Source organism: Citrus sinensis, chromosome 4, assembly GCF_022201045.2.
Source record: "Citrus sinensis cultivar Valencia sweet orange chromosome 4, DVS_A1.0, whole genome shotgun sequence".
In the NCBI taxonomy this organism is placed as follows: domain Eukaryota; kingdom Viridiplantae; phylum Streptophyta; class Magnoliopsida; order Sapindales; family Rutaceae; genus Citrus; species Citrus sinensis.
The window spans coordinates 17,226,387-17,253,100 of record NC_068559.1 but is presented as its reverse complement, the minus strand read 5'-3'; the positions used below and the strand labels follow the sequence as shown (position 1 = coordinate 17,253,100).

The following is a 26,714-nucleotide window of genomic DNA, read 5'->3' as shown; positions in this document are numbered from 1 at the left end:
AATCGTGCGAAGTTTTGGATTCCGTCCTCCTCTTATCCAATCAATACATGAACACGAATTGAGGAAATCGACATATTTCAGGAAGTGGTTATTCACTTAAAATGTGTAAGCATTTGGATTCGATAGCTGCAAATTAAAGCATACGCATATGAATTAAATTGTAACTAATTAACGGGTAACATTTATTAAATCCAAAACAAAACAGAAAAAAAGAAAACGAATTAATTATCTGTTTTATTGAACATTCTAGTCATAAGTTTTTATTCAGACAACCATATCAGATCTTCACTTTCTGTAAACTGTAAACATAAATACGTAATATAGAGACTCAAACATAAATATGCAGGTTATAGCAGGCCATTCACCTGCTATATTTTTTGTACATAAAACGTTAGACACGAGTCTGTAAATTTTAAAGACTTTTTTTATTATTAAATTGACCTTGTTTTGGACATGCATGTATTTAGAGGTGGCAAAACGGACCACAACGCAGATAAGACATAATTTTTTTCATATTCATGTTGACAAATATTGACACGATTAATAAAACACGATTATATATTTATGACACGAATATTAATTTATTAATTTGTCATATTTTATACTTTGGTTGAGTTATTATTTATTATTTATTGTCTTCTGATGATTCAGATTTATAATTGTTGGCTTATATAATTAGATTTTTACGTCTTGGATTAGTTTAAGTTTGTATGTTGTTTATTATTTTTTAACCAAGTGTTTTGCTAATCGTGTTGTTTAATTGTGTATCATGTCTTAACGATGTAATCAGGTCTTAATCGTATATTATCTAATCATGTAATTAGGTCTTATTCGTTGGTCGTGTAGGATCATTTGTTTATTAAGTAGTTCTTATCCGTATTTAAAATTTTTATGCGAATATTAAAAGTATCGTATCCCTACTTATTTAAATTTGACACGACTCAATTGTATTACACCGATTGTCTCTTCTGCATACATTCATTTTCAGCTAGCATATATACACAAGTTCAAACGAAAAAATTATATCAAACACCTTTGACGTTCGACAACGTAATTAACTAATTATATCTAACACCTTTGACGGTAGACAACGTAATTAACTAATTATAGTATATGAATTAATAATATCATATTATTATTACTTTCTTCATTTTGTTTTTGGTGTGCGTGGGAGGATGAAAACAGATACGCCGACTAATTCATTCTATAGATAGGAGTGGTGACAGAACCACACAAAAAAACCAAATTTAAAAATTTCTCTTATAAGAAATAATGTTTCACGCGCAGCTGACTTGTCAAACTCATACATATGCTTCTTATTGTGAACATTAAATTTATTACTCTTGATTTGAAGACATCGAAAAGATCTTCAATGAAAAATGATTTGACCAATGAGACTTTCTTCGTGGATCCCATTACTGGAGGTGCTAGGAATTTAATGCCGTAGGGACTAGGGACTAAGTTTAATCAAGATTATGAATTTTGAAAAGATATTCAATAGATAGCAAGTACTAAAATCTAAATTTATTATAATATTTCATTCAATACATTTATAATTAAGTTCAATATGTTTTCATATATATGCTAAAAATATTTAAGGATTTAATAAGAAATTCAATGTCACAATCCAGAATTTCTAGAAAGATCTTGTAAATTGAATCCTATATTTTCACTTGAACCATATTTTTTTTTCTTTGGAGAATGTGTCATGTTGATTTTTCTATTAAATATCCGTAGAGGTGGTGAAAATGAGATTCATACCATCTTTTATAATCTTATTAGTTGTATAGCAGCAGAAGTTTACATGATAAAAATATAATAAAATTAGGGTAAAAATGAAAATAAAATGGTATGTTGCTTCATTACATATTACTTTTGTCAACCTTCTTTCACTAAGACAATGATCTTTTCTTAGTATTTTTTCTCTCATAACTCCTCTTAACTTAATGAGTGACTAAGATTAAGTTTTGAATTTTGATGTTGATAATCAAGTCACTTTATTTATAATTAAACTATTTTTTTTACTAAATTTACTAAAAGAGGCTAAAACAGAAAAAAAAAAAAAAAAAAAAAAAAAAAAAGCAGAGTTGAAGAGCGGTCGAACTTGTTGTGAATGATGCAAAGAACCTACGCTACGCCTGACGTGTTCACGTGAGAGTGAGAGTTAGAGACCCTGTTGCCTAAAATTATATGAAAAAGCAATGTAGCTACTGAAGGTGGGGGGCCGCACTCGAGAGTCGGTAATTGTAAAGACTAAACAGAGTGGAGCACGTCAATCAACAGTCTTGTATTATATTTCCTGAAAGATTAATAATGATGAAGCTGATAAAAAATCTGAAAGATAACCCCCTTTACCAGGCCATTAACGAACTTCAATGACATGACAGTGAATTGATGATGATTTCTCTTCTATTTCTCTTCTTTCATTTCATCTACAGAAACAAATGGAGGTGCAGAGAGCCCCAGCTGCTACGCTGTACGTACGCACTGAAACCTGAATCATACGTCCTTATTAATTATTAAACACAACACATTAACACTAGGCTCTTGCGTGGACACTTTAATCGAGAGAGAGAGAGAGAGAGAGAGAGAGCGAGGAGTCAGCACTCAGCAGTGATGTGTATATTTGCCTAATAATGTACTTATTAATTATCCAATAATGTAACTTACTCGCAAGTATTTCCGCCCTACTTTTCACGTTTCTCTCGACGACATTAACTGCCTCGAGTACTGATGATCGTCTTATGTGTCGAGAGTACTTTCAGGTGGCTGATTGACGTTTTCTACGTTCAAAGTTCTCGCCATGCACGTTTAGCTTGCTGCTTTTTGTTTTTGTGTTATGTATATGGCAATGCATACTGTTCAACCACGTTCAATTTTCGTATTTTTGTTTTTTTTTTTTGTGGTGTATTGACTGTTGTGTATTCATTAATTAATTTTGTCTCTTGTATCGTCTAACGACTGGGTAATCATATAAGTCGTATGAGATGAATGAACCTAGCAAGTAGCAACCTCGGGTTGATCATGCCAATACAAGCTACCCAAATTAATTTTTTAGTCTCTCCCCTTTCTCAAGATTTAAAAAACTACTTAAAAATTGCTCAACTGAACTTTTATAAATGAACCAGGTACATATCTGCTTGCCTGCATGCTTACAATGATACTCATGAAAAAAAAGGGGAAAAAGAAGGAAGAGGAACATTACATATTTAAATATATAAACTGGCTAAATATTCATTATTTCTTTTGCACTTGATTTAGGTTTTTCAAATATTTTTACAATTTAGTTATAGAAACACCTGCGGACTCGGGAGCTTTCATTAGGCCGGACTAATTTATAAGCTTATTGTAAATTTGTGTGAATGTTGCTGCATATAAAAGAGCTAAGAAATACCAACAAAGTGTTGGCTCCACTGGCAATGGAGTCTCCTTAAGTGGCTTGATTGAGTTTGCTCCCCAGTTCGAGTCGCAGGGAAGTCGCCTTTGTTGGGAGAACCTGTGCCTCTCGGTTCGAGCGGGGACTTCTAGTCTGGGTTGTGGTACGGGCTTAAAGGTGCCTCCCACAGTTGGGGCCCTCCCCAGGATACCTCGTGGTCAAAACCAAAAAAAAAAAAAAACAGCTAAGAAATACATATATCAACCAACATGATATGAAAACTCTTAATACATATATTTAATAAAAGAATGACAACAATCTAAAAAAATAAATTTATAATATAAATTATTCAAATAGCACCATAAAAATTATTTATGAAATTCTTTTCTATTTTATTGATAGAAAAGATGAAAATTTGAATAACTTGATAAAACAGAGCAAATATGATTTTGAAGCAGATATACTATGAAGGCATGAAATTTTAAAAATATTGTTAATTGTTACTATATTCAAATTTATAACTTTCTAATACTAGTGACAATGTAATAATATATTGGTATATTATTCTTTCAATTAGACTAATACATAACAATTTTCTTTTATAATAAGTTCAAGCAATAATAACATTTTAGCCCATAATGATTTCAATTTATTCCATATATATATATATATATTATTTAATTATTTGTAAAATAATTCTCTAACTCCAATTTGAAAAAAAAATAGAGTTGAATTGGTACATGTAGAAAATAAAATAAAAGCTCTATTATTACATGAAAAATTAGAAAAAAATTAAGAGATATTATTGAATTTTTTCTGGGCAGATCCTGCTACATTTTTAGATTTACCGCCAGAACACATGTGAGGAAATTGTGTAGGAAAAATATGATTGGTTTCATGTATAGTTGTAACTTGTATACTCTCCAATTGATTGCATTTTATTGCCACACGTGTTACTTACCTTTTATATAATTAGTTGAAAGGTACATATGATAAACATTTAACAAAAAGGATATATCAATAGGTCTAGATTAAGAATTTAATAGACTATAATTGAGGCTTGATAGTCAACATTTAATGGCTTATTACTCTATTTTTGTGTAATAGAGTCACAGGTGATTTTAGCACTAGGCAAATGTCTAGGGTTCCAAATTTTAAGAAGGCCCCAGTTTTTGGGCATTTATTTATTAATAAACTAACTTATAATAATTATTCTAAGATTTCACTTTTTATTTAAGTTACTTATGTAGGAAATGTTAATTTTCATTCATCTCCTTATTATTACATCCATTCATAATTATCCAAAAATTAAGATTTTTAATATAGATTATTTATTTGATAATCTTCACCTTCAAATAAGATTTTTTTTTTCATAAAAATTCTATATTTGATAATCTTTATAGTATAATCAATGATTTTAACCATTATTTCTTTATTTTGTTAACCTTTCCAAGAAAAAAAAATTAAACGCTTCACTTTCTTTAAAAAAAAAAATCTTTTAAACACTAAACTGACTCTTGATATTCCTTTAAACTCTAATAAAACTTCAAAACCATTGAATAAAAAAATCTCAATTAAAAAAATTATTACTTTCTTCTCCACAAATAAAATTCTTCTCTACGAAATCCATTGCCATCATTTGATCATCATATTTTAAATTATTATTGTTCTTATTTTATTTTTTGTATTGATATGTAGCTTATATAATCTAAAAATAAATAAATTTTCAATTACTTTATGTTCCTTTAAGAGTTGATGTTGCTGAATGTATGAACGCTTAAAAAAGAAGTTTTTTTAAGGTTCCGAACCCCTTAGAGTGCCTTGGTAAATGAATAATGCTCGATATTGAAAGATACAAGAAGTTTTTTAGTTAAATAGATTTTGATATAAAAATAATTATCGAATTTAATTTTTTTGAACAAAATTCTTCGTTGACTTCCAAATTTTAACGTTAGATAAAAAATATCTCTTCTATTATTTGTCTTTAAAGAATTATGATTGTATGTATCATGATGAAATCATAATCTGTTTTCAAAACAGATGTAAAGAGTATTTATATAGATATATCCGTTGGCATTGGTATGTATGGCTCCCAAAATTAATAATGCCTAATATTGGAACTCAATACTCTTCCAACTCATGTGAGTGGAGCTCGAAATAATCTCTCTCTCTCTTTTTCTTTTTTTTTTAAGTAGGGTTGGATAAAATTTAAATCAATTTCTTTAGCCTCTATTTCCTCCATAACTCAAACTCGGGCAATTAGACCAAAAAAAAAAAACTTAAACACCACTCGAGATCAAGTCTTTGGAAACAAATTCTGTTTGGAAAAAAAAAAAAGAAAAAGAAAAGGAAAAGATATACAAACATAAAATCAAGTCCAATTAACTGAGTAGAATCTATTGAGAGATAAATAAAACTTGCTTCAGATTTTGTCATACTAATACACTAACAGTGGAAAGGAAATTCAATCGTGTTTAAACTAACATATGGCTACCCCATTTAAAGACCATTTCCGGAAATCGAGAGCCCGAATCAAAGGCGGATGTGCCGCTGCCTATAACGCATCCAAAATATGAGTCGACGGTGACCTTCATCATTGACTTGGTTATTAATTGCACGCTACTACTCTTCAACAAGCCTTACACACCATATGTCTTGTTTCACAGTACAAATGTTAAGAGTTATGAATTCTTTATACGCATTATTTCGTATTAACTGATGTGGTATAATAATATTATTGATTGGATGAAAATAGCTTTCACCACCGCATTTCATTTTTAGTTTTTTTTTTTCAATCAATCAATGCCGTTATTTTACATTGAACTTATGACTCTAGCATCACCTTTTAAATGTGTGTGTCAGTCAAGATAAGTCGATGAACTTATCTTCAGTTGGGTATAATTCATTTTACACGAGTGGGATGAGGATAATGATCCCAAAAATTGAACTATCTAATTCGTTGGCATACTTTGATTGACTTAAATTTGAAGGATAGAGCACAAATTATTTGCTCATATATGATTATAAACGTAGTTGTTATTGTAAATTAAAGAGTAATGATAAATATTTAAAATTAATTTAATCTCGAATGATGTGATAGATGATTCATCGAATGATTGATACTCTTTTCACAAAATTCTAAATGAATTAATTAATTATAGTATTTCACCATCAATATGATAAATTAAATTTTGGGATGTCTTAGTATTTATTCTTAGGTAAAAGTTCGATAAGAAGAGAATCAAGATGCGATAACGAAATGACTATCCATTTGAATATTTGTCATGTTACGGGTCAGGGTTGAAGTCTTTGGGTCGGACCAGGTCGGTATGGATTGAGTTGGATTTTGGGTGTCTCTCAGTCTCGAGCCACACGCTTTTAACTAAAATCAAATGTTTTGGTTGGTCCACACTCCTTTCATAGTTTTTATTTGACATTAGACTTTAAAAGAACAAACGCAATCAATTGCTATTTACCAAGGTGAGGCTCTATTTGATATTGAAATGTTGTTACGGTAAAAAATTATAATTATAAAATAAAAATTAATAGTGTGTAGTAAATATAACTTTTAAATAATAATTTTAACAAAAGTAGTAAAAATATTATAGATTTTTAATCATATAAGTGATAGATAAGATCAACTTAAATTCAAGTTACAGCAGGATAGCGTTTACTAAATATTTGAGTACTGTAACTATAATTGTCCAACTTCAATATCAAACAAGACCTAATAAGAACATTAATTTGTTTGAAAATCAATTTTTGGACGTAAAATTCTATTTTCAGTTTCAATGACTTATTTACTCCTCTAAATTTTGGGGAAAAAAAACTAAAATTTGATTTCACATGATGACATTCATCATAATTTTATTCTTTCATTTACTAGAATGTATATTAAATAAAATAAAAATCATAATCACTATGTTTATATTTAATTTGGATAGCATTTTTAAAAATAATACGAAAATTTAATTGAGAAAATTAAGTAATTAAAATAATTATTTATTTTTAAAAGATTTAATATTAAAAATCTAGTTGGGTCATTGATTTTACTTTAATTAATTAAAACTAATTTTATGTTAGTATATAAAGTTTTCTTCTATAAAATAGTTTAAAACAATTTAAACATTAGTCATGTAGTGCCATGTGTACTTTTAGAGCAAATTTTCTAAAACATCTTTCTTTTTAAATCCAAAACTAATGAAATTCACTAATTCATGGAATCCGTATGTATTTTTCAAAGCGTCAAGAAATTTTATGTTTGTTTCCTTAAATGTTAGGGGTCCAATTATCATTTTCCCTAATAATAAAAAGGGAAATTTACAACCGTCCACCTGTTTGTTTTGCCTTTTTCAAAAATACACAAACACTTTTTTTTTTTCAGCGCGCCACCTAAAGTTTGCTTTTTGTTGCATTCGTCCATTTCCGTCTAATTTCTATTAGCGAATTTAACGGAATGACCTTTTTACCTCTCAAAATTACAATTTAACCCAAAATAAATAGAAATTAGAGATAAATTGGATGGATTTAATTTTTTTCAAAGGTGGATGCTAGAAATTGGAGGAAAATAATGTTTGTTACTAAATTTAGAAAATTTGTATTTATTTTTTTGGAGGAAAATAGTGTTTGTTGCTTGCTAGATTTAGAAAATTTGTATTTATTTTTTCTATTTTCCTCCAATTTCTAGCATCCACCTTTGAAAAAAATTAAATCCATCCAATTTATCTCCAATTTTCATTTATTTTGGGTTAAATTGTAATTTTGAGGGGTAAAAAGGTCATTTCGTTAACATTCCGTTAAATCCACTAACGGAAATTAGACGGAAGTGGACGAATGTAACAAAAAGCAAACTTCAGGTGGCGCGCTGAAAAAAAAAAAGACAAAACAAATAGGTGGACCATTGTAAATTTCCTTAATAAAAATGACAACAACACACAGAGCATGAATATCTTATTTAGTGCAAAAGCACTTAATTTTTGACCCAATTAAAAAATTAAAAAAAAAATGGATGCCAAATCACTGTCATGTATGGAGTATCATACACTTAGCGAGAGCAGAGTATCTATATCTGAAATTCTGAATCACTGAGGCTTTTATCTTAAAAAGAGAAAATTGACAGTGAAGTTATTATATATATATTATTTGTTTTCAGCAAATGAATATAATAAGAAAGGACTTGTTATTTTCTTCATCAGAGTAAATGAAAAAAGTCTGAGATATGATTATATGTGTCTTTAAATTATCACTATCTTCTTTATCATGACAACTTCATCTACAGGAAGAAAAGATAAAGACCAGTCAAATGCACTGAATTTTTTTCTCTTTTATTTTTCCATGGGAATTAGTTACCAAAGTTATTATCATTATTTTGGCAAATTTAATTAGTGATGATTCACTCATCTCCCTCCTTACCTGATCTTTTATATAAACCAATTGGCCTCACAGTTTGTGACAACAGACCCACTTTTCTTGACTAGCCAAAGCTTGAGCTCTCTCTCTCTTGCTTAGCTTCTCTTTCCAGTTTCCAGATCACTTTCTCGAAAACTAGCATTTTCAATTCCAGAGCTTTTCAAAACAAAAAAAATAGTGAAAAAAATGGCAGCCTTTTCATACCAACAACACCACCACCCTTTTCTTTTAGACTCGTCAGAGTTCATTGAGGAAGGCAGTTTTTTCTCTCAACTTTATTACCCACCAAAATTTCCTACTCATGATGATCATCAAGAGATGATTGTTGTTAATAATAACAGCAATAATCTTCTTGATGCAGCTGCAGTTTTTGAAACTAGCTGTGGTGACAATCATGATCATCACAGTGATGATAATTGTAATGAGCCTTCTAATAATAATTCTTTAGCCACCAAAAACCAAAGCACTGCAGTGTCTTCAACTGAGCAGCAGGTCACTCAGAGTACTGTGACGACTACCGCTACTACTACTCGTATGGACAAGAAAAGGAAGAACAGAACTAATGCTTCCTCTTCTTTCAATTCTGCTCAGTCAAAGGTACATATACACAAATTTTTCTCTTAAATCTGTTCATGGAGTTGATTTTTTGAAATTTTAGTTTTCTACTTGGTTTCTGATTTTCGGTGTCCATTATTTCTTAAAACAGGATCCAAGAGAAGTGAAAAGCAAGAAGCAAAAGAAAGGCAATGTTAATGATGCCAAGAAAGAAGAAAAGGAAAATAGTCCTAAAGCTGATAGTGAGAAGAAAGTTGCTAAAGAACCTCCAAAAGATTACATTCATGTTAGAGCAAGGAGGGGTCAAGCAACTGACAGCCACAGCTTAGCAGAAAGGGTGAGTAATGTTGTTGCAAATTCAAACTTTTTTCCCCATTTTATCCCTACTAACTACCTATTCTATTATTTTAATTTTCAACTTTTGTTGAAGTCTAATGGGTTGTTGACTTGTTGTCTTGTCATTTTGGTTTCAGGTAAGAAGAGAGAAAATTAGTGAGAGGATGAAAATTTTGCAAAAGCTTGTTCCTGGCTGTGACAAGGTATATAATTAAGTAATTTGAGTTACTATTTTCTTTTTTTTGTGGTCTCTTTATTCACTTTTTCTTTTCTTAAAGCAAATAAGGAATTTTATTGGTTATAATGATTCTTATAAATTTCATATGGTTTGACATAAAATTAGGTAACTGGTAAGGCCTTCATGTTGGATGAAATTATCAACTATGTACAGTTCTTACAAAACCAAGTGGAGGTAACATTGCTATTGGAAAAAAAAAAACTCAAACACAGTTATAATGATTTAATTCTTCTTTAATACATTATTAATGTGTTTTTGTTTTTCAGTTCCTCTCAATGAAGCTTGCTTCTGTGAATCCCATGTTCTATGATTTTGGAATGGACCTAGATAACACATTCATGGTCAGGCCAGATGATCAGCAGGTAAAAGAGCCTTCATTTATAGGGTCTAGTTAATTATAATTTATGATTAAATGTAATGAATCTTTGTCTCTGACATGAATTAAAATCCAGAATTTGAATAGCATTATTGCTGCTTCAGCTTCAGCACCTCAAGTGCAATGCAGCCCCACAGCCCAGCTCACAGCTTTTGCTGACACAACCACTGCCTTTGCCCCAGCTGATCATCGCAATAACTATCCTGTTCTTGATACTGCATTTTTACTTCAACAAGGGCAGAGGCCAAATGCCTTAATCTATCAGGTATATTATCAATTTAACTAGCTAGTTACTTATTTGCATGAATATGCAAACCATTTTAGACCATTAATCCATTATCAAATTACAAAATGTTCAACAAAAAAAAATACATGGTTCTATGCTTCTAAGTATGTGACAAATGTGTCAAATGTGTTGTCATTTTCAGGATAATGGGAATAGTCTCCTTTGGGATGTTGAAGACCAAAAACAAAGGTTTCTTAACCCATCTGGGTTCACCAGCAACTTGTGTTCTTTCAATTAATATGTGACATTGAGCTGCCCTACAAAACATCTGGTAAGCCCTCATGTCCTGTCTCAACTATCTTATGTTCCAAAATTAACAATGTCCACTGAATAGTTTAAATAACAAGCGGACGTCCGTATTTTATTAAATATGAATTCTGTATTTTACAATGCAGACAATTTTTTTTACAATACTTTTAAAAATTGTAAAAATGTCCAATTCATACTTTATTTCGAAGAAGACTGCTATATATTTGTACATATTGTATATCACCTTCTTTTTTTTTTTTTTAATCTCTTGCAGCTTGCAAGGAAGGAGATTACAAAAGCTTCTTTAAATTTATGTTCTGGCGTATCAGTTTCAATGGAGTGTAAAGAAGGGGTATCTGAGGGTGAATTGAACATATATATATATAATAATAATTAAAGAGGGGCAGCAGCAAAAGCAATGAATATGAAGAACGCAGGGGACAGATATAACCGACCAAATTAATTACGACCAGATCTTTTAGTAGATCCCTTGTTCCTTGTCCATTGTTTTGACTCTAAAAGTCGCCCATGCACAAATTCCTAGAGCCTGTGGCTATGGTTGGTAAACAGAGACACACTAGTTAATTTATTTCTTCCCTCATGTAATATATTAATATATTATGTTGTAATATGATGAGTTAGCCATTAAATCTGAAGTGAATTCTTGTTGGTTACAGTTATTTCTGTTATTTTTACCCTCCTCTCTATGTTAAAATAATAAATAAAGATGCAATGTAGCTTGTAGTTGATATGACTAGTTATGCATTTGTTACCAGTTTGGTTGTATCATGTGAGTGGTGGAATCTTTGTGTCTTGGCTTTATGGTGACTGAGATGATCAATTGATTCAATTCCCTTCCCCCTGGATCAAATTCAGCAGACAGAGCATCAACATCTGGAATTCTCCTTGTGTAATATTTATTTAATTTGCAGCCACTCCTTTGGGCATTTTTCCTCTTACAAGTTGGAATAGTTGTACTTTGCATCAAGGAATCATATCGTGCAAATTGTTCTTTTTTAAACCCTTCTCTAATTAGCCCAACTTATGTTTTTAATATATGATAACTCAAATAATATGAATTAGGCCATCAGCCTGCCGGCATTGCTGACAAAAAATGTATTGATCTTTTAAAGACTATTTGACGTGTACATTTATAAAAGACCTAACAGTGTATGGAAAATAAGATTTTTAATTACATATAAAACAGAATAAAAATTCTACCAACTTCCTTTCTCACTCGCGCAAGAAAAATTAACTAAACAAAAGATTTTCTTTTTTTTTCCCCCGAGTTGAACCTCATTAATTATGATGTAATTGGAGGTGGTCAGGATTTAGAGCACTAGTCGTACTCATAAAGACCTCAAAACAAGAGCACTCTCTTAGCAATTAAAAATTGTGTGATAGTAAACAAGTTATAATTACTCCAATGTTTTGCAACGTAAATGACTTTTAAATACAGTAATTACAAATCTCAATATGATTGCTTTTAGTCTATTGCAGTATGATTTCCGAGCTAAAAGGCAATTAGGAGGTTGGTTAATTACATTCCGATAATTACATTTAATGATTGCTAATGATTTGCTAAGCATGAAAGTTTCAGTCGGCAAAAAGGTTGCTGAGGCCCCCCCTCCCAGCTTGCAAAACAATAAGTCATTTACTGAATACATTCAAGGTCCCATCTGTCTACTCATTCAAAACAATCAACCAAAGGAAACACACAATACTGAAAGAACAAGACATTTTGTTAGATGTACATCAATCTCATTGGAATAATCGTGTATAATTTATATCTTCCTTTAGTGTAAGCATTAAGCATCCATTTATTAAACAATATTTATGAGTTTCCACAGTTGTATAAAACAGACAATCCATGTGGTTTTAGAAGTCCATCTGTTCTTTAATGTTGACCCACATGTTGATTTTTATTTTCTCAATTGGCGAAAATAATTTATCTAAATGATCAAGCAAGAAAATTCAATCCTCTTTTAGCATATTTGGAATTTCATCCATTGCAAAAAAGGCTAAAGGGGTATTAATTACAAGTGGGCTTAATCCTTGGTTCTCTAGAAAGAACCGGTTTCATCTTGGTTTCTTTTGCGTTCTTCTCTTAGCGCGGCAAATGTGTTAATAAATTGATCACACAATGCATTGCCATTTGGTTTGGAAATGGATTGAGGTGACCATGCTTCAGGTTGCTGTCCTCTTTGTTAGACAATTGGAACTCAAATTATCAAAATTGTCTTCTCAACAAGGGTGGCTTTAGCTATAGGCGAAAAAGACAGTCGCCTAAGGCCTCATATTTTAAGAAGGTCTTATTTTTTGAGTATTTCCTTAATAATTCTCTAATTAATAAATTTTTTTAATACGTATTTTAAGAAATTAAGAGTTATTTTTAATAAAAAAATCTATTTTTGGAAACCTTAATTTTAAATAAATATAATTAATAATATTATTTAACCATTAGTTGATTCATTATTATTATTTCCAAAAAATTATTTACCTTTTTAATTATTCAATGTTAGAATCTTTGATTTTTAGTTTATCTTTTAATTTATATTAAAAACCTTATAATCTCAAGAATTAGTAAATGAAAAAAAATTCTTGTTCTTTTCTCTACAAAGAAAATTATTATATTCATTGGTTCATGTAAAATAATTAGTTTCTTAAAATATAAAGTCCATTTTTGTTTTTGAACATCAATTCATCATTTCAAAATTTTGTACTCTATCATTTTAAATATTCTATTTGAAAAAAATATTATTTTTATTTATTTGTTTGTTTGTTTTTAACGTTTTTAATGGAATAAAAAAATACCTTCTTGACTATTTTTTTAGGTTTTATTTTAAAGATTTTTTATCTTTTTTTTTTATTATTGAAATTCAAAAATTAAAGATGAAATAAATTTTAATTCTTTTTATATGTCTTTGAGTATTGAAATTATAAAATAAAGAGAGGCCTCATAAAAAAATTTCGCCTAAGGCCCTTCAGACTCTAAAACTGGCCCTACTTCTGAACTACATGCTATAGCTATTAGCTTACAACTTAGTAAATGTTTCAAGACACCTGCAGCTCACCAACTGATCAATCTGTTCTTTTAGGGTCCCCTTTGTTCTGTGTTTGATCAATTTTTTTTTTAAATTATTATTTTGGGTCCCCATGTTGATTGCTCGTGAAGCACATATTTATTTTGAAACTGGTTTCTTTTAGCCATTCTGGCAGCTTATGTTACTCTCTAGTTAGTTAGATAAATCAGTCCAATCCATTTTGTAAGTAATAATTTAATTGAGTATCCTCTCTTTGATTGATGAAGGCTAACCATTTTTTTGATATGTAGAAAGTCCTAGCTCCTTTCTGATTATGGAAATAATTCTCATCGGAAGTATATTTTCGAAACAGACATTGTGAGGGAGGATAAATAAATAAAATAACCGCTCTATAAAATATAAGAGATTCCGTTTAATACAAATGTTGAGCCCTTACTTAAATATTCAATTTCGCCAATAATTGCTTTGGAGCCACATGACTTTAAAATCGAATAGCTGAGGAGCCTGTTGATATTTATCTTTGATACTAATGCCAGAGCATGATATGCCAAATAAAAATAATTTCCTTAATTGTTAGATCTAGGTCGAATTATTACATAAATCCTTACTTAAAAGCCTAACTTTTGAGATAAATATATAAAATAACCAATTTATAAAATAAAAGGGACTACGTCCAAGACTATTAAAGATTTTATATAATAAAGACTTATCTTTAATACAAATGTTGAGCCCTTACTTAAGTATTTCAATTTTTGCGCCAATGATTGTTTTGCAGCCATCCTTAGCCTTTTGGATCCGCATGACTTTAAAATCGAACACCTCTTGAGGGAGCCTGTTAATAATTATTTATCTTTAATACTAATGTCGGAGCATGATATCCCAAATCAAAAAATATTCCCTTAATAGTTGAATCTAGGCCGAATTATTACATAAACCCTTTACCTTAAAGCCTAATTTTTTAGTCAAGCAGTTTCTCGGACATAATATTTTGAATTAAATTTTGATCCTTTCTTATGCTATGATATACGACTGTTCCCTTGGAAATGAACATTTAGATGAGTGTCTCCCAAACTTACAAGCAAAGAAATGGTCCAGTACCTTTCCCATGATAAGTCTGCATCCCAAGCCAAGAGATCATGATGATTCGAGTAGAGCAAAAGATCAAAAGCTTGTAGTACCAAAAAGGAACGTTCCCTAAGCTTGACACATGTCAAAGTTCACCTCCATACAACAATCATGCATGCAAAGAAACCACTTGAAAAAAATACCATTCTGAACAGGGGATTTCCAGGTGAGCAACCCTGGAGACTTCCTAAATTAATTAATTTAATTTGCTTTTATATATAATCATGATATATCATATCATATAAAGACATATGCTTGACCCATCAAATCTTGAATTGGAGATACATATATCATCAATTGTACCCGTCGTGGCCTAACCCGAGCTCTTTCACATGCATAAAATATATATAAAGGTCTTGTTAACGTGTAAATTAAAGTGTTAAGGCATAATAACCGTCAATGCAAAGGGATCAATAGTATAATGTGTCTTGATGAACCCACCATACATGGCATGTGATAGACAAAAAGGCTTACGCATGGGACATGTAGAGCATGCATAATAAGCTTGACTGCATGCACATGTTGTCTAGTTGGGCGAAAATCATGCATGTATGTATATGGTCACACTTGATATGATAATTTAGTCACTGGATTAGTCGATTAAGAAGTCTTGTCATTAATCATCTGGCCATGGCAATGTCACCTATATTGATTTGATTCTCTCTATATCTGAGAGATTTCTTCCAATGATTAGTCAATTTTGTGGATACTACAACGTTCATCGGAATTTGGATTTAGTTTGTACTGAGTTTTTCAATTTTTTAATTTTTTTATGATATTATTTATGATTGTTAGCCATTTTTTAATGGCTAATTTACAGTCATTATAAGCTGCTATAATGCACACAAGGCAGAAGTACCAGAAAAATTATAAAATGCTTAGCACGGCTCAACCTAGCAGTAGATCAAATTAAAATTCATTCTAAAGAGATTTAAAAAAAAAATTAACGTGTGTTTTAAAGATGGATACTGATCATGAGGACCAAATATTTAAAATTTCAATTAAGCATGGTTGAGAAATCATGCACTGGAAATGGAATTTGATTGATATGATCTATACTTAATGAGAAATTATATGGGAAAGATTCTCCTAAAAGCAATGAAAAGAAGGGTGACATATCAGTGGTTATGGACTTATGGTGTTTTCTCCCCATATCGATTGGAACAGAAAACATTCTGTAACTCTACTAATAGTGATGCAAGGAAGTCGTACCCGGACATGTTGTTTCCCCGAGATTCTAATTACTTAGAATGAGATAAAATTTCAAATCCTACTTGGACAGGTTCATGCAATTAATTGTTGTAGAATCTTTCCATCTAGTCCTAAGCGAATCTGATATGAAAAAGAAATCATTTGATATTGTGATGGGAGTCACATAACAGATATGAAACTAAGGTATATTTAGTTAGGTTTTGGATAATATTAGAGTAATATTATACGCACATAGTTGGGATAGATATTTTGTATATGAAAAAATTAGCATAACTTCCTCTTGTTTGTCGAAACCAAGCAAAATTCCCCTGGTATTTTAAAATAAGTTGAACCTCTACCATTATGACATTTTAACTTTATTCATTATTTTACTATTATACCCGTCTGTTGATGTTAGCCATAGAGTTTAAATCTTTGAGAATATTAATAAAGCAAATAAACTTATATACTCTTACTGCTTGTGTTAGTTTGACAATATATAAAGAAATTATTAAAATAGTCATAGTTATAGGTAGAGAAAATGTCATAAATACCCCTATTAATTGTATTAAATATTAATTAAAATTGCAATATGTCACATTTGGCCATATGCGACAATTTGTCCCCAAGTTAAATTATATCATTTAAAAATATTTATTTTATTCATGAGAATTTTTTTGGTGCAGACATATTCAATTGCTTTTTTCTCAAATAATTTATATTTATTATTAAATTAATTCAATGATTAAGGACATATAAATTATTTTACTTTATTTATGTTCCCAAAATATTTCAAATGATTAATAAAATTAACATTATTATAATCATAGGGGTTTCGACCTATTATAAATCATCATGGGGGTTTGTTTAGTTTCATCAACTAGTAGTAGGGTGGTTATACTTATTTCCCCTTTGTATATTAACCAATGTACATGGTACATGATTTGTCATTTATTGATGGGTGATATAAGATTATCATACTAATGGTGAAAAATAAAGTCAATGAAAACTAACATAAAATATTTTTTGATCCCCGATGAAATATAAGTGTGCAACCCAAGAGGGGGGGTGAATTGAGATTCTAAAAATTATTTGATTTTAAAACAAATTATCAAGCAAATCTAAAATGAATTTAATGGAATAACAATTAAATCAATTACAATATAAAAAGATAAGGGAAAAGAGATTCAAACACGGAGATTTTTACGTGGTTCGGCCAACCTCGCCTACGTCCACGCCTCCAAGCTTTCCGGGCTTGAGGATTTCACTAAGCAAGCCTCCAAGGCTTCAAATGCTTGCACTTGACTTCCAAGGTGTCAATAAACATTTACAACAAGAGATTATCCCCAATCTCTTAACCCAAGTGTATCCCAACACTTACAATCACTCAAAGTAAAAGATTAAAAATTATTTTTCTCTCATACAATATTTAAGATTACAAATCAATGCCCAATGTATGAATAGATGAAGCAAGAATGTGTTTTAAAGCTTTATGAAGATTGTATTCTCGAATATAAGCTCAATGGTCATATTGTGATGAATCTTGTTTGAATTTGAATGAGCTTATTTATAGTTGGAGCTGAAAAACTAGCCGTTATAGACTGTCTGCTCACAAATGGTTCGCCGTTAACCATTAACGGTTAACCGTTTAGGCTTGGTCAAAGTTACCGTTTGACCAATTTTCAAATAAACAGTTTGCCGTTTATGGTTACCCTTTTGCCGTTAATTCCCAGAGACCTGCAAGATGAACATCAGTTATCCGTTTACATTAAACGGTTAAGGATTTGCATGAAACGACCTCTCTGGAACTTATCGGTTTAGCCGTTTGTAATTAACGGTTCACCATTTGTAATTAACGGTTCGCCGTTTGTTTCCAGTAACCTGCAAAATAAGTTAGCTTTATCCGTTTCAGTTAAGCTTTTGCCATTTGTTTCTAGGTACAATCTTTCATTCTGGATTTTATCGGTTAACCGTTTCAATAAACGGTTCGCCGTTAAATTCTAGTAGCCTTCCCAGCTTTTTGTGTTTTTCGTTTTTCTTAATCGGTAAGAGCTTAGGCAATATGTTGCTCTCTGTTTTTAGTCAGTTAACCGTTTAAATAAATGGTTCACCGTTTATTTTCAGAATCACAGTTTAAGCCAAATTTTACTGAGAATCATTTTCCAATTTGAAATTTAACAGTGATCCATCTTTTATGAATATAATTGGAATGTTTTATAAGGCTCTCATTTATTAAGGAATAGCTCTAACATTTTAATCAAAATCCATTTAAAGTTTGTTATCATCAAAGTCAATATTATTAACATATTCATGTTAACAATCTCCCCCATTTTGATGATGACAAACTTCAATTAATATTTTGCTCTCTTAATATATGCTCCCCCTTAATATATGACCAAATTAAAAAATGTCCAATAAAATGATTTTTGCTCAAGGGAAACATTTTAAAAACAAAATTCATTTCAAATCTCCCCATAATTATCTCCCCCTTTATCATAAAAAAGAAAAGAGAGAAAAGAAATTTGTAAATCCGAAGAATAAAGAAGTTACCCAGTTTTGACGAGCAAAAAATTTGGCAGAGTTTCCCCTTAAAATGGAGCAAAACCACTAATACAAAATGACATTAAAACACTTCCAAAATATATTAACAACACCTCCATCATCCAACAAACCAACAACTCCATCAACCAACAAACAACAACTCCATCAACCAATAAACCAACAATTTCATCAACCAATATCAAGTCATCCAACATCAAGAACATCACAAAAACATGTCATCAAAATCCAGCAAGATCATATATAGGTAGCAATGTATATAAAAATATAAATAGCAACACACAAACAAACAAAATATGAAATGTATGTGCGAAAATAGAACTCAGAAACTATGGAGGTGGAAAAGATGTGCTCCCCGGATCATAACCAAAATAGCGAAAAAGAGTGCGCTGTCCAGCTATAAACTCAAGCTGCTGATCAATGCTCTGCTGTTGGAAGGTTTAAAAGTCAGAACGTAGCTGCTGGTGGTCACGGGAAAAAGTGTCCAACCTATCTCGAATCAGCTGCTGCCACTTCGAAATCCGGTGAACATCAGCAATCAACTGCTGCACAACGTCTGAAGCAGGGGACTGAATTGGAGCTGGAGGTGGCTCAGAGGTAGAGGGCTGCTCAGGAACAGCAGATGGCCCAGGAGCAGGAGGCTGCTCGGGAGCCAGAGGCGGCTCGGAAGAGGATGGAATGTCAGCATCCATCGCATGCTCCTCAGAGTCAGAGTTAGCTGGAGGCCGGAGGACAAAACGGCGACGCGGAGGATGAGGATGAGCTCCTAATCTAAAATTTGGAAGCTTATCAGGAGGATAGACATCGTTGAGCATCCGATCGTCCTTTGGAGCAATCAAGGTATCCTGGTTTTTGGGGGTTTTAGTCTTTATCCACTCTCCATTCTTCCTAGAAAAATCGATACTAGTCATGGCCTTTGGACCAATCCGTCTAGTCTCCATATAACCGGTATCGAGAAGAGGCACCTCAAAATATCGCAGTATCTTAGTAATGATACTGCCATATGGAAGCAAGCGGTGGTTAACCGCGGGAGCACTCAATATGTGCCGCACAATAACATAGTCGAGGTTAATGGGACGACCTGTAATGAGGCTGTGTAATAGGCCCACGTCCAACCTCGTAACCTCATCCGAGTGACCCTTTATAGGAGTCACTATGTGCTGTAAAATAGTGTGAAGAATGCGAACTTGGAGAGGTAAAAGTTGAGACCGAAAAGGTAGATTACAGATCTCATTAGACAAGTCTCAACGGCGACAAATATTACGAACTCCATCAACATAGCTAAAACCGTCAAAAGAAAAGGCTTTCTTAGATGTATAAATTTCATGACCCTCACTAGAGATACCTAAAAAGCTATTTAGGTCCTTATCATCAAATTCTATAGGCACACCACCGACTTGAGTAACTATCTTATCTAGGCGAGTTGCAGAGATTTCCATGTTCGAATAAAAGACTCGCACTAAATTGGGATAAACTCGGTCATCAAAGTCAATGGTAGACTCCTAAGGCTGAAGCATATCCCTAATGCTTTTACCACATACAACTAAGGTACTGAAATCATCTATTTCAACATAGGAAGAGTCAAGTACCTTGCGACCATTGAAGCGATCCTCGAACCGCTTGGCCAAGGAAGGCATGGGGAAATGAATTCTTGCGAATTCAGAGACTTCCCGTGGTGGTATAGGATTCCTTAGAGGCACATATTTTCGCCTGAGATTTCTCCGAGGGGGTGCAGCCATAGTGAAGAATAAGGGAGTTTGAAAATTTTGGGAGAAATGTGATGAAAAGAAGATGAACCGATTATTTGTTTAGGAATGAGTAAAGGATGTGATTTTGAGGCTTAATTTGGTTGAAGAAGGGCAAGAATCAGGTTAAAAAAGAAGAAACCCGAACGGCTGCACTTAGGGTTTAGATTTGGGATTTTTCAATTTTGGGCTTGATTTGAAGATTTAAATCAGTGAAAGTGTTCTAAAGGTGATAAGAAATGATGTTATAGGGTTGATTTGGCAAGAAAAACAAGAAAAATGAAGGTTTGAGGGCAGAGGAATCTTCGGCTGCACAATAATGGCCGAAACGGTGAAAGGGCAACTGGAGAAGAAGAAGAAAAACCTTTGAACAGTTTCATAATCACAAAAATGGTTAACCGTTTATTTAAACGGTTAAGGGGTAACTTCCAGAGGCTAAAGAATGGGAAACGGTGAAAGGTTAAGCTCTTAACGGCTAAAGAGTAACTGTTAGAGAGCTCTATGTTTTTAAACGGTTTACCGATTGCATCAAACGGTGAAAGGGCAAAAAAATAGACATCATAATCTCGTTTCTGGAATAAAATGGTTCACCGTTTATTGAAAACGGTTATCCGTTTATTTTATCTATAATTTCGCACATTTGATTTAATTTTTGGCCAGCAAATAATACATTTCAAGATCATTTAATTGATCTAAAAATGTTTTATGAGCCATTTTAATGCATGATTCATGAACATGTATTCAAGCAATTAATTCATATAATCAATCAAGAATTAACAAAGCAAACACATCATTTGAATATCAAGCTTAAGCATTTCATAAATATTAAATCACCAATAAGTCAATCAATTCAATACAGTCAATAGTATGAATAGAGACGTTAATGCGAAAATTTCATCATCCCAAGTTCATGCCGAATTTTCGAAAATTATTCTTCGCCAAGGGGTTTGGTAAAAATATCGGCGAGTTTTTTTCTGTAGAAATAAACTCTAATGCAATATCTCCCTTTTGAACATGATCTCTCAAGAAATGATATCTTATTTCTATATGCTTGGTTCGAGAGTGTTGAATGGGATTCTTTGAAAGATTTATAGCACTAGTATTATCACATTTAATAGGAATTTGTTCTAGGTTAATACCATAGTCTCTAAGTGTTTGTTTCATCCAAAGAGCTTGCACACAACAACTTCCTGCAGCTATATATTCAGTCTCGGTAGTTGAAAGTGCAACAGAATTTTGTTTCTTGCTAAACTATTAAACAAGTGAGTGACCTAGAATATAGCAAGTTCCACTAGTGCTTTTCTTATCAACTTTATAACCAGAAAAGTCCGCATCCGAATAACATGTTAAATCTATATGAGTTCCCCTAGGATACCAAAGGCCGATATATATGGTTCCACTCAAATAACGGAAAATTCTTTTAACAGCAAGCAAATGGGATTCCTTGGGACATGATTGAAATCTTGCGCACAAACATACACTAAACATGATATCGGGTCTACTTGCAGTTAAATAAAGTAAAGATCCGATCATACCTCGACACATTTTGATATCCAGTTCTTTGCCTTTTTCATCTTTGTCAAGTTTGATTGTTGTGCTCATTGGAGTGTTTTTGGTCTTTGAGTCATCAATGCCAAATCTTTTGAGTAGATCTTTTACATACTTGGCTTGATTTATGAAAATTCCTTCTTCATTTTGTTTTATTTGCAGCCTAAGGAAGTACTTCAACTCTCTCATCATACTCATTTCAAATTCATTATTTATGCAAGATGAAAATTCTTTACACAACAATTCATTAGTAGAACCAAAAATAATATCATCAACATAAATTTAAACAACAAGTATGTTTTTGTCCTTATGTTTGACAAAGAGAGTAGTATCCGCTTTGCCCATGGAAAAATCATTTTCTAATAAGAAATTCTTAAGTCTATCATACCATACTCTAGGTGCTTGTTTTAATCCATACTAGGCTTTAAACAACTTATAAACATGATTTGAAAATTTTTCATTTTCAAAACCAAGGGGTTATTTTACATACACTTCTTCCATAATATATACCCATTTAAGAAAGTACTTTTCACGTCCATTTGAAATAAAATGAAATTTTTATGACATGCAAATGCCAACAACATTCTAATTGATTCTAGTCTAGCAACGGGTGCAAAAGTTTCATCAAAATCAATTCCTTCTTCTTAGTTGTAATCTTGAGCCACTAATCTAGCTTTATTTCTTACAACCACACCGGATTCATTAATCTTATTTCTAAATATCCATTTAGTACTTATGACGGATTAGTGTTCCGGTTTAGAAACTAGTTTCCACACATTGTTTTTTTCAAATTGATTTAACTCCTCTTGCATTGCTATAATCCAAGATTCATCATTTTCCGCATCCGTAAAGGATTTGGGTTCAATTTGAGAAATGAATGCATTATGCTCACAAGTATTCCTAAGTGATGATCTAGTTGTAACATCTCGTGATGGATCTCCTAAAATTACATCTTTAGGGTGAGAAGAAACATACCTCTACTCCTTGGGGAGTGCTTGAGAAGTACCTTTATGTTGCTCTATATTTGTTTGCTCTTCTTGTTCATCCTCTTGATTTCTTTATGGTGTATTCTCTTGATCATCCTTTGATGGTTCTTCTTGTAACTCGCGATCTGCATCATCATAATTTATTCCTTTCTCTGCAGAGGAGAGGTTAGACTTATCAAATGTAACATGCATAGATTCTTCTACAACTAGTGTATTTTTGTTATAAACTCTGTAAGCTTTACTTAAGTTTGAATAACCAAGAAAAATATCAACATTAGATTTTGGATCAAATTTGCCAAGATTGTCTTTTGTGTTCAAAATAAAACATTTGCATTCAAAAACTTTGAAATAACCAATATTGGGTTTTCTATGTTTCTAAAGCTCATATGGAGTTTTGTTAAGGTTAGGTCTAATCAACACACGATTTAAAACATAACAAGCAGTGTTGACGGCCTCGGCCCAAAAATACTTAGGCAATGAATTTTCATTCAACATAGTCCTAGCCATTTCTTGAATGGATCTATTCTTTCTCTCAACAACTCCATTTTGTTGTGGAGTTCTAGGTGATGAAAATTGATGCTCAATACCAAAATCATTACAAAAAGTCTCAAATGCATGATTTTCAAACTCTCCTCCATGATCACTCCTAATGCATGCAATACCATACCCTTTTTCATTTTGAATTTTCTTACAAAGCACTTTAAAGGCATCAATAGCATCATCCTTATTAGCTAAGAATAATACCCATGTATATCTAGAATAATCATCCACTATCACAAATGCATAATATTTTCCATTTAGACTAGCATATCTAGAAGGCCCAAATAAATTTATGTGAAGAAGTTGAAGTGGTTTTGAAGTAGAAATATGATTTTTATTTTTGGAAGATGTTTTGATTTGTTTTCTAAATTGACAAGCTTCACAAATCTTATCTTCTTGAAAACCAATTTTTGGAAGACCTTTAACTAAATCATTTTTCGAAATTTTCGAAATCAAATCGATACTTGCATGTCCTAACCTTCTATGCCATAACCAACTATCATCATGCAGTGCCGAAAAACATTTATCAAGAGTAGATGCACATTCTATGTCAATGATATAAACATTACCACATCTATTCCCAAAAAATAAGATCTTGCCATCACATGAATTCTCAATAACACAACTAAATTTATCAAAGATAACTTTATAACCTTTGTCACATAATTGACTAATACTAATTAAGTTGTGTTTCAAGTTCTCAACCAAACATACATTCTCAATTAGAGTTGAGGAAACTTTACCAACATTTCCAATTCCAAGAATTTTTCCTTTTAAGTTGTCTCCAAAAGATATGTCTCCACCATTTTCAATTTTGGTGAAGCTTGAGAACCATGCATAGTTTCCAGTCATGTGCCTTGAACAACCACTATCCAAGTACCATTTATTTTTCTTCTTCTTCAAGCATTACAAAGAAAATCTCAAGTTTTAGGTACCCAAAGCTTTTTGGGTCCTTGAGAGTTAGTAGTGATTCCTTTTGGAACCCAAATGCATTTCATACCATAATATACATTTCTTTTTATTGGACACCTATTTTTCATATGACCATCTTGATTACAAAAATGACATACAATCTTATGATCACTTGTGGAGGTAGCTTTAACAAAATAATTCTTATAATACTTTTGCTTCAAGTTAAGCTTATACCCAAGTCCTTCTTTATCAAAAACATATTTTTGTGAGTTAAGCATATTATCCAACATCTTTTACCCATTTGTAAATTTCAAAACAATCTCATTCAACTCATTGCTCTTTTTCTTAAGCATTTGGTTTTCATTTTTCAAATCATCTATGTGTGATTCTAAATGCTCATGTGAGATGCTAGGTTTCTCATTTGATAATGTAATTTCATCATGCAATGCTTTGTTATCTACTTTTAGGCATGCAATTCTTGCATTTAGGGATTTATTTTCATTTTTAAGCTTTGTCATTTCCTTTTTAAGACATACATTCTTTTTACCAATCTTCATCAACTCATTATGCAATTCTTTAAAAGTATCATACAATTCATCATAGGTGGGATAACTTACCTCATTGAGATCATCATCCCCTCCTATTGCCACAAGCGCTAGGATTGATACTCCTTACGACCCTTCTTCATCACTTGAATCTTCCTCGCTATCATCCCAAGTTGCAACCATGGCCTTCTTCTTGAGTTTGTTGATAAGTGGGCACTCCGATCTTATATGGCCAGGCTTCTTGCATTCATAGCATGTGATTACCTCTTTTCTCCTCCCTTTAGTTCTTGAAGTTTCTGAAATTTCTTCGCTCTCCGATTTTCTTGAAGAATTTTCTGAACCTCCTTGCTAGCATGGCCAGCTCTTCATCATCTGGTTCACTCTCTTCATCACTCTCATATTTTGAAGTTTTGAGAGCAATGCTTTTCTTCTTCTCCTCATGCCCTTTTTCTGCGGCCAAATCTTCTTTATATGAAATGAGAGAACCAATTAAATCATCAAGAGGTAAAGTATTTAAATCTTTGGCCTCTTCAATAGCGGTTCTTTTAGGTCTCTATTCTTTTGGAAGTGACCTAATGATTTTCTTAATTTTCTTGCTATTTGAGAAGACATTTCCTAGGACTCATAGGGTGTTTACTATGTCCGTAAATCTCGTATACATAGAGTACACACTCTCATTTTGTTCCATTTGGAACAACTTATATTATCGAGTGTACCTACTAATTTTTGACTATTTCACTTGATTTATGCCTTCATAGACTACTTCAAGTTTGTACCAAATTTCATCAGCACTTTCACAATTAGATACTCGATGAAATTCTTTCTTATCAAGTGCACAAAATAAAGCATTCATAACTTTGAAATTTAGAGAAACTTTTCTCTTTTCCAATTCATTCCATTCATTTGAAGGTTTTGGAATATCTTCCCCGACTTCATTTTTATTTAGGGCCAAAAACGGACCATCACATACAACTTCCCAAATTTCATAATCTAGTGCTTGTAAATAAATTCTCATCCTAGTTTTTCAATATGGGTAGTCATTTCCGTCAAAGAACGGTGGTCTAGTTGTGGACTGTCCTTCCCTAAAGGTTGAGTCATTTTGGGTTGCCATGGATCTTTTACTCTAGACGGTTAACTCCTAACAAGAGAATCAAGGTCTGATACCAAATGAAATACAAGTGCGCAACCCAAGAGGGGAGGTGAATTGGGATTCTAAAAATTATTTGATTCTAAAACAAATTATCAAGCAAATCTAAAATGAATTTAATGGAATAACAATTAAATCAATTACAATATAAAAAGATAAGGGAAGAGAGATTCAAAAACGGAGATTTTTACGTGGTTCGGCCAACCTCGCCTACATCCACGCCTCCAAGGTTTCAAATGCTTACACTTGACTTCCAAGGTGTCAATGAACCTTTACAACAAGAGATTATCCCCAATCTCTTAACCCAAGTATATCCCAACACTTACAATCACTCAAAGTAAAAGATTAAAAATTATTTTTCTCTCACACAATATTTAAGATTACAAATCAATACCCAATGTGTGAATAGATGAAGCAAGAATGTGTTTTAAAGCTTTATGAAGATTGTATTCTCGAATATAAGCTCAATGGTCGTGTTGTGATGAATTTTGTTTGAATTTGAATGAGCTTATTTATAGTTGGAGCTGACAAACTAGCCGGTATAGAC

At 31.9% G+C, this 26,714-nt stretch overlaps 1 protein-coding gene across 1 annotated transcript; it reads left to right on the top strand.

The window, feature by feature from the left end:
• Window positions 1-8,829: 8,829 nt before the first annotated feature.
• LOC102577992 (putative bHLH transcription factor) lies at window positions 8,830-11,497 on the top strand (the record flags this gene model as incomplete). Its single annotated transcript, NM_001288879.1, is given in 8 exon segments — window positions 8,830-9,382; window positions 9,492-9,677; window positions 9,814-9,879; window positions 10,020-10,088; window positions 10,181-10,276; window positions 10,367-10,555; window positions 10,719-10,847; window positions 11,100-11,497. Coding segments are annotated over 7 exon segments (1,113 nt in total). The 3' UTR covers window positions 10,815-10,847; window positions 11,100-11,497.
• Between the last annotated feature and the right edge of the window lie 15,217 nt (window positions 11,498-26,714).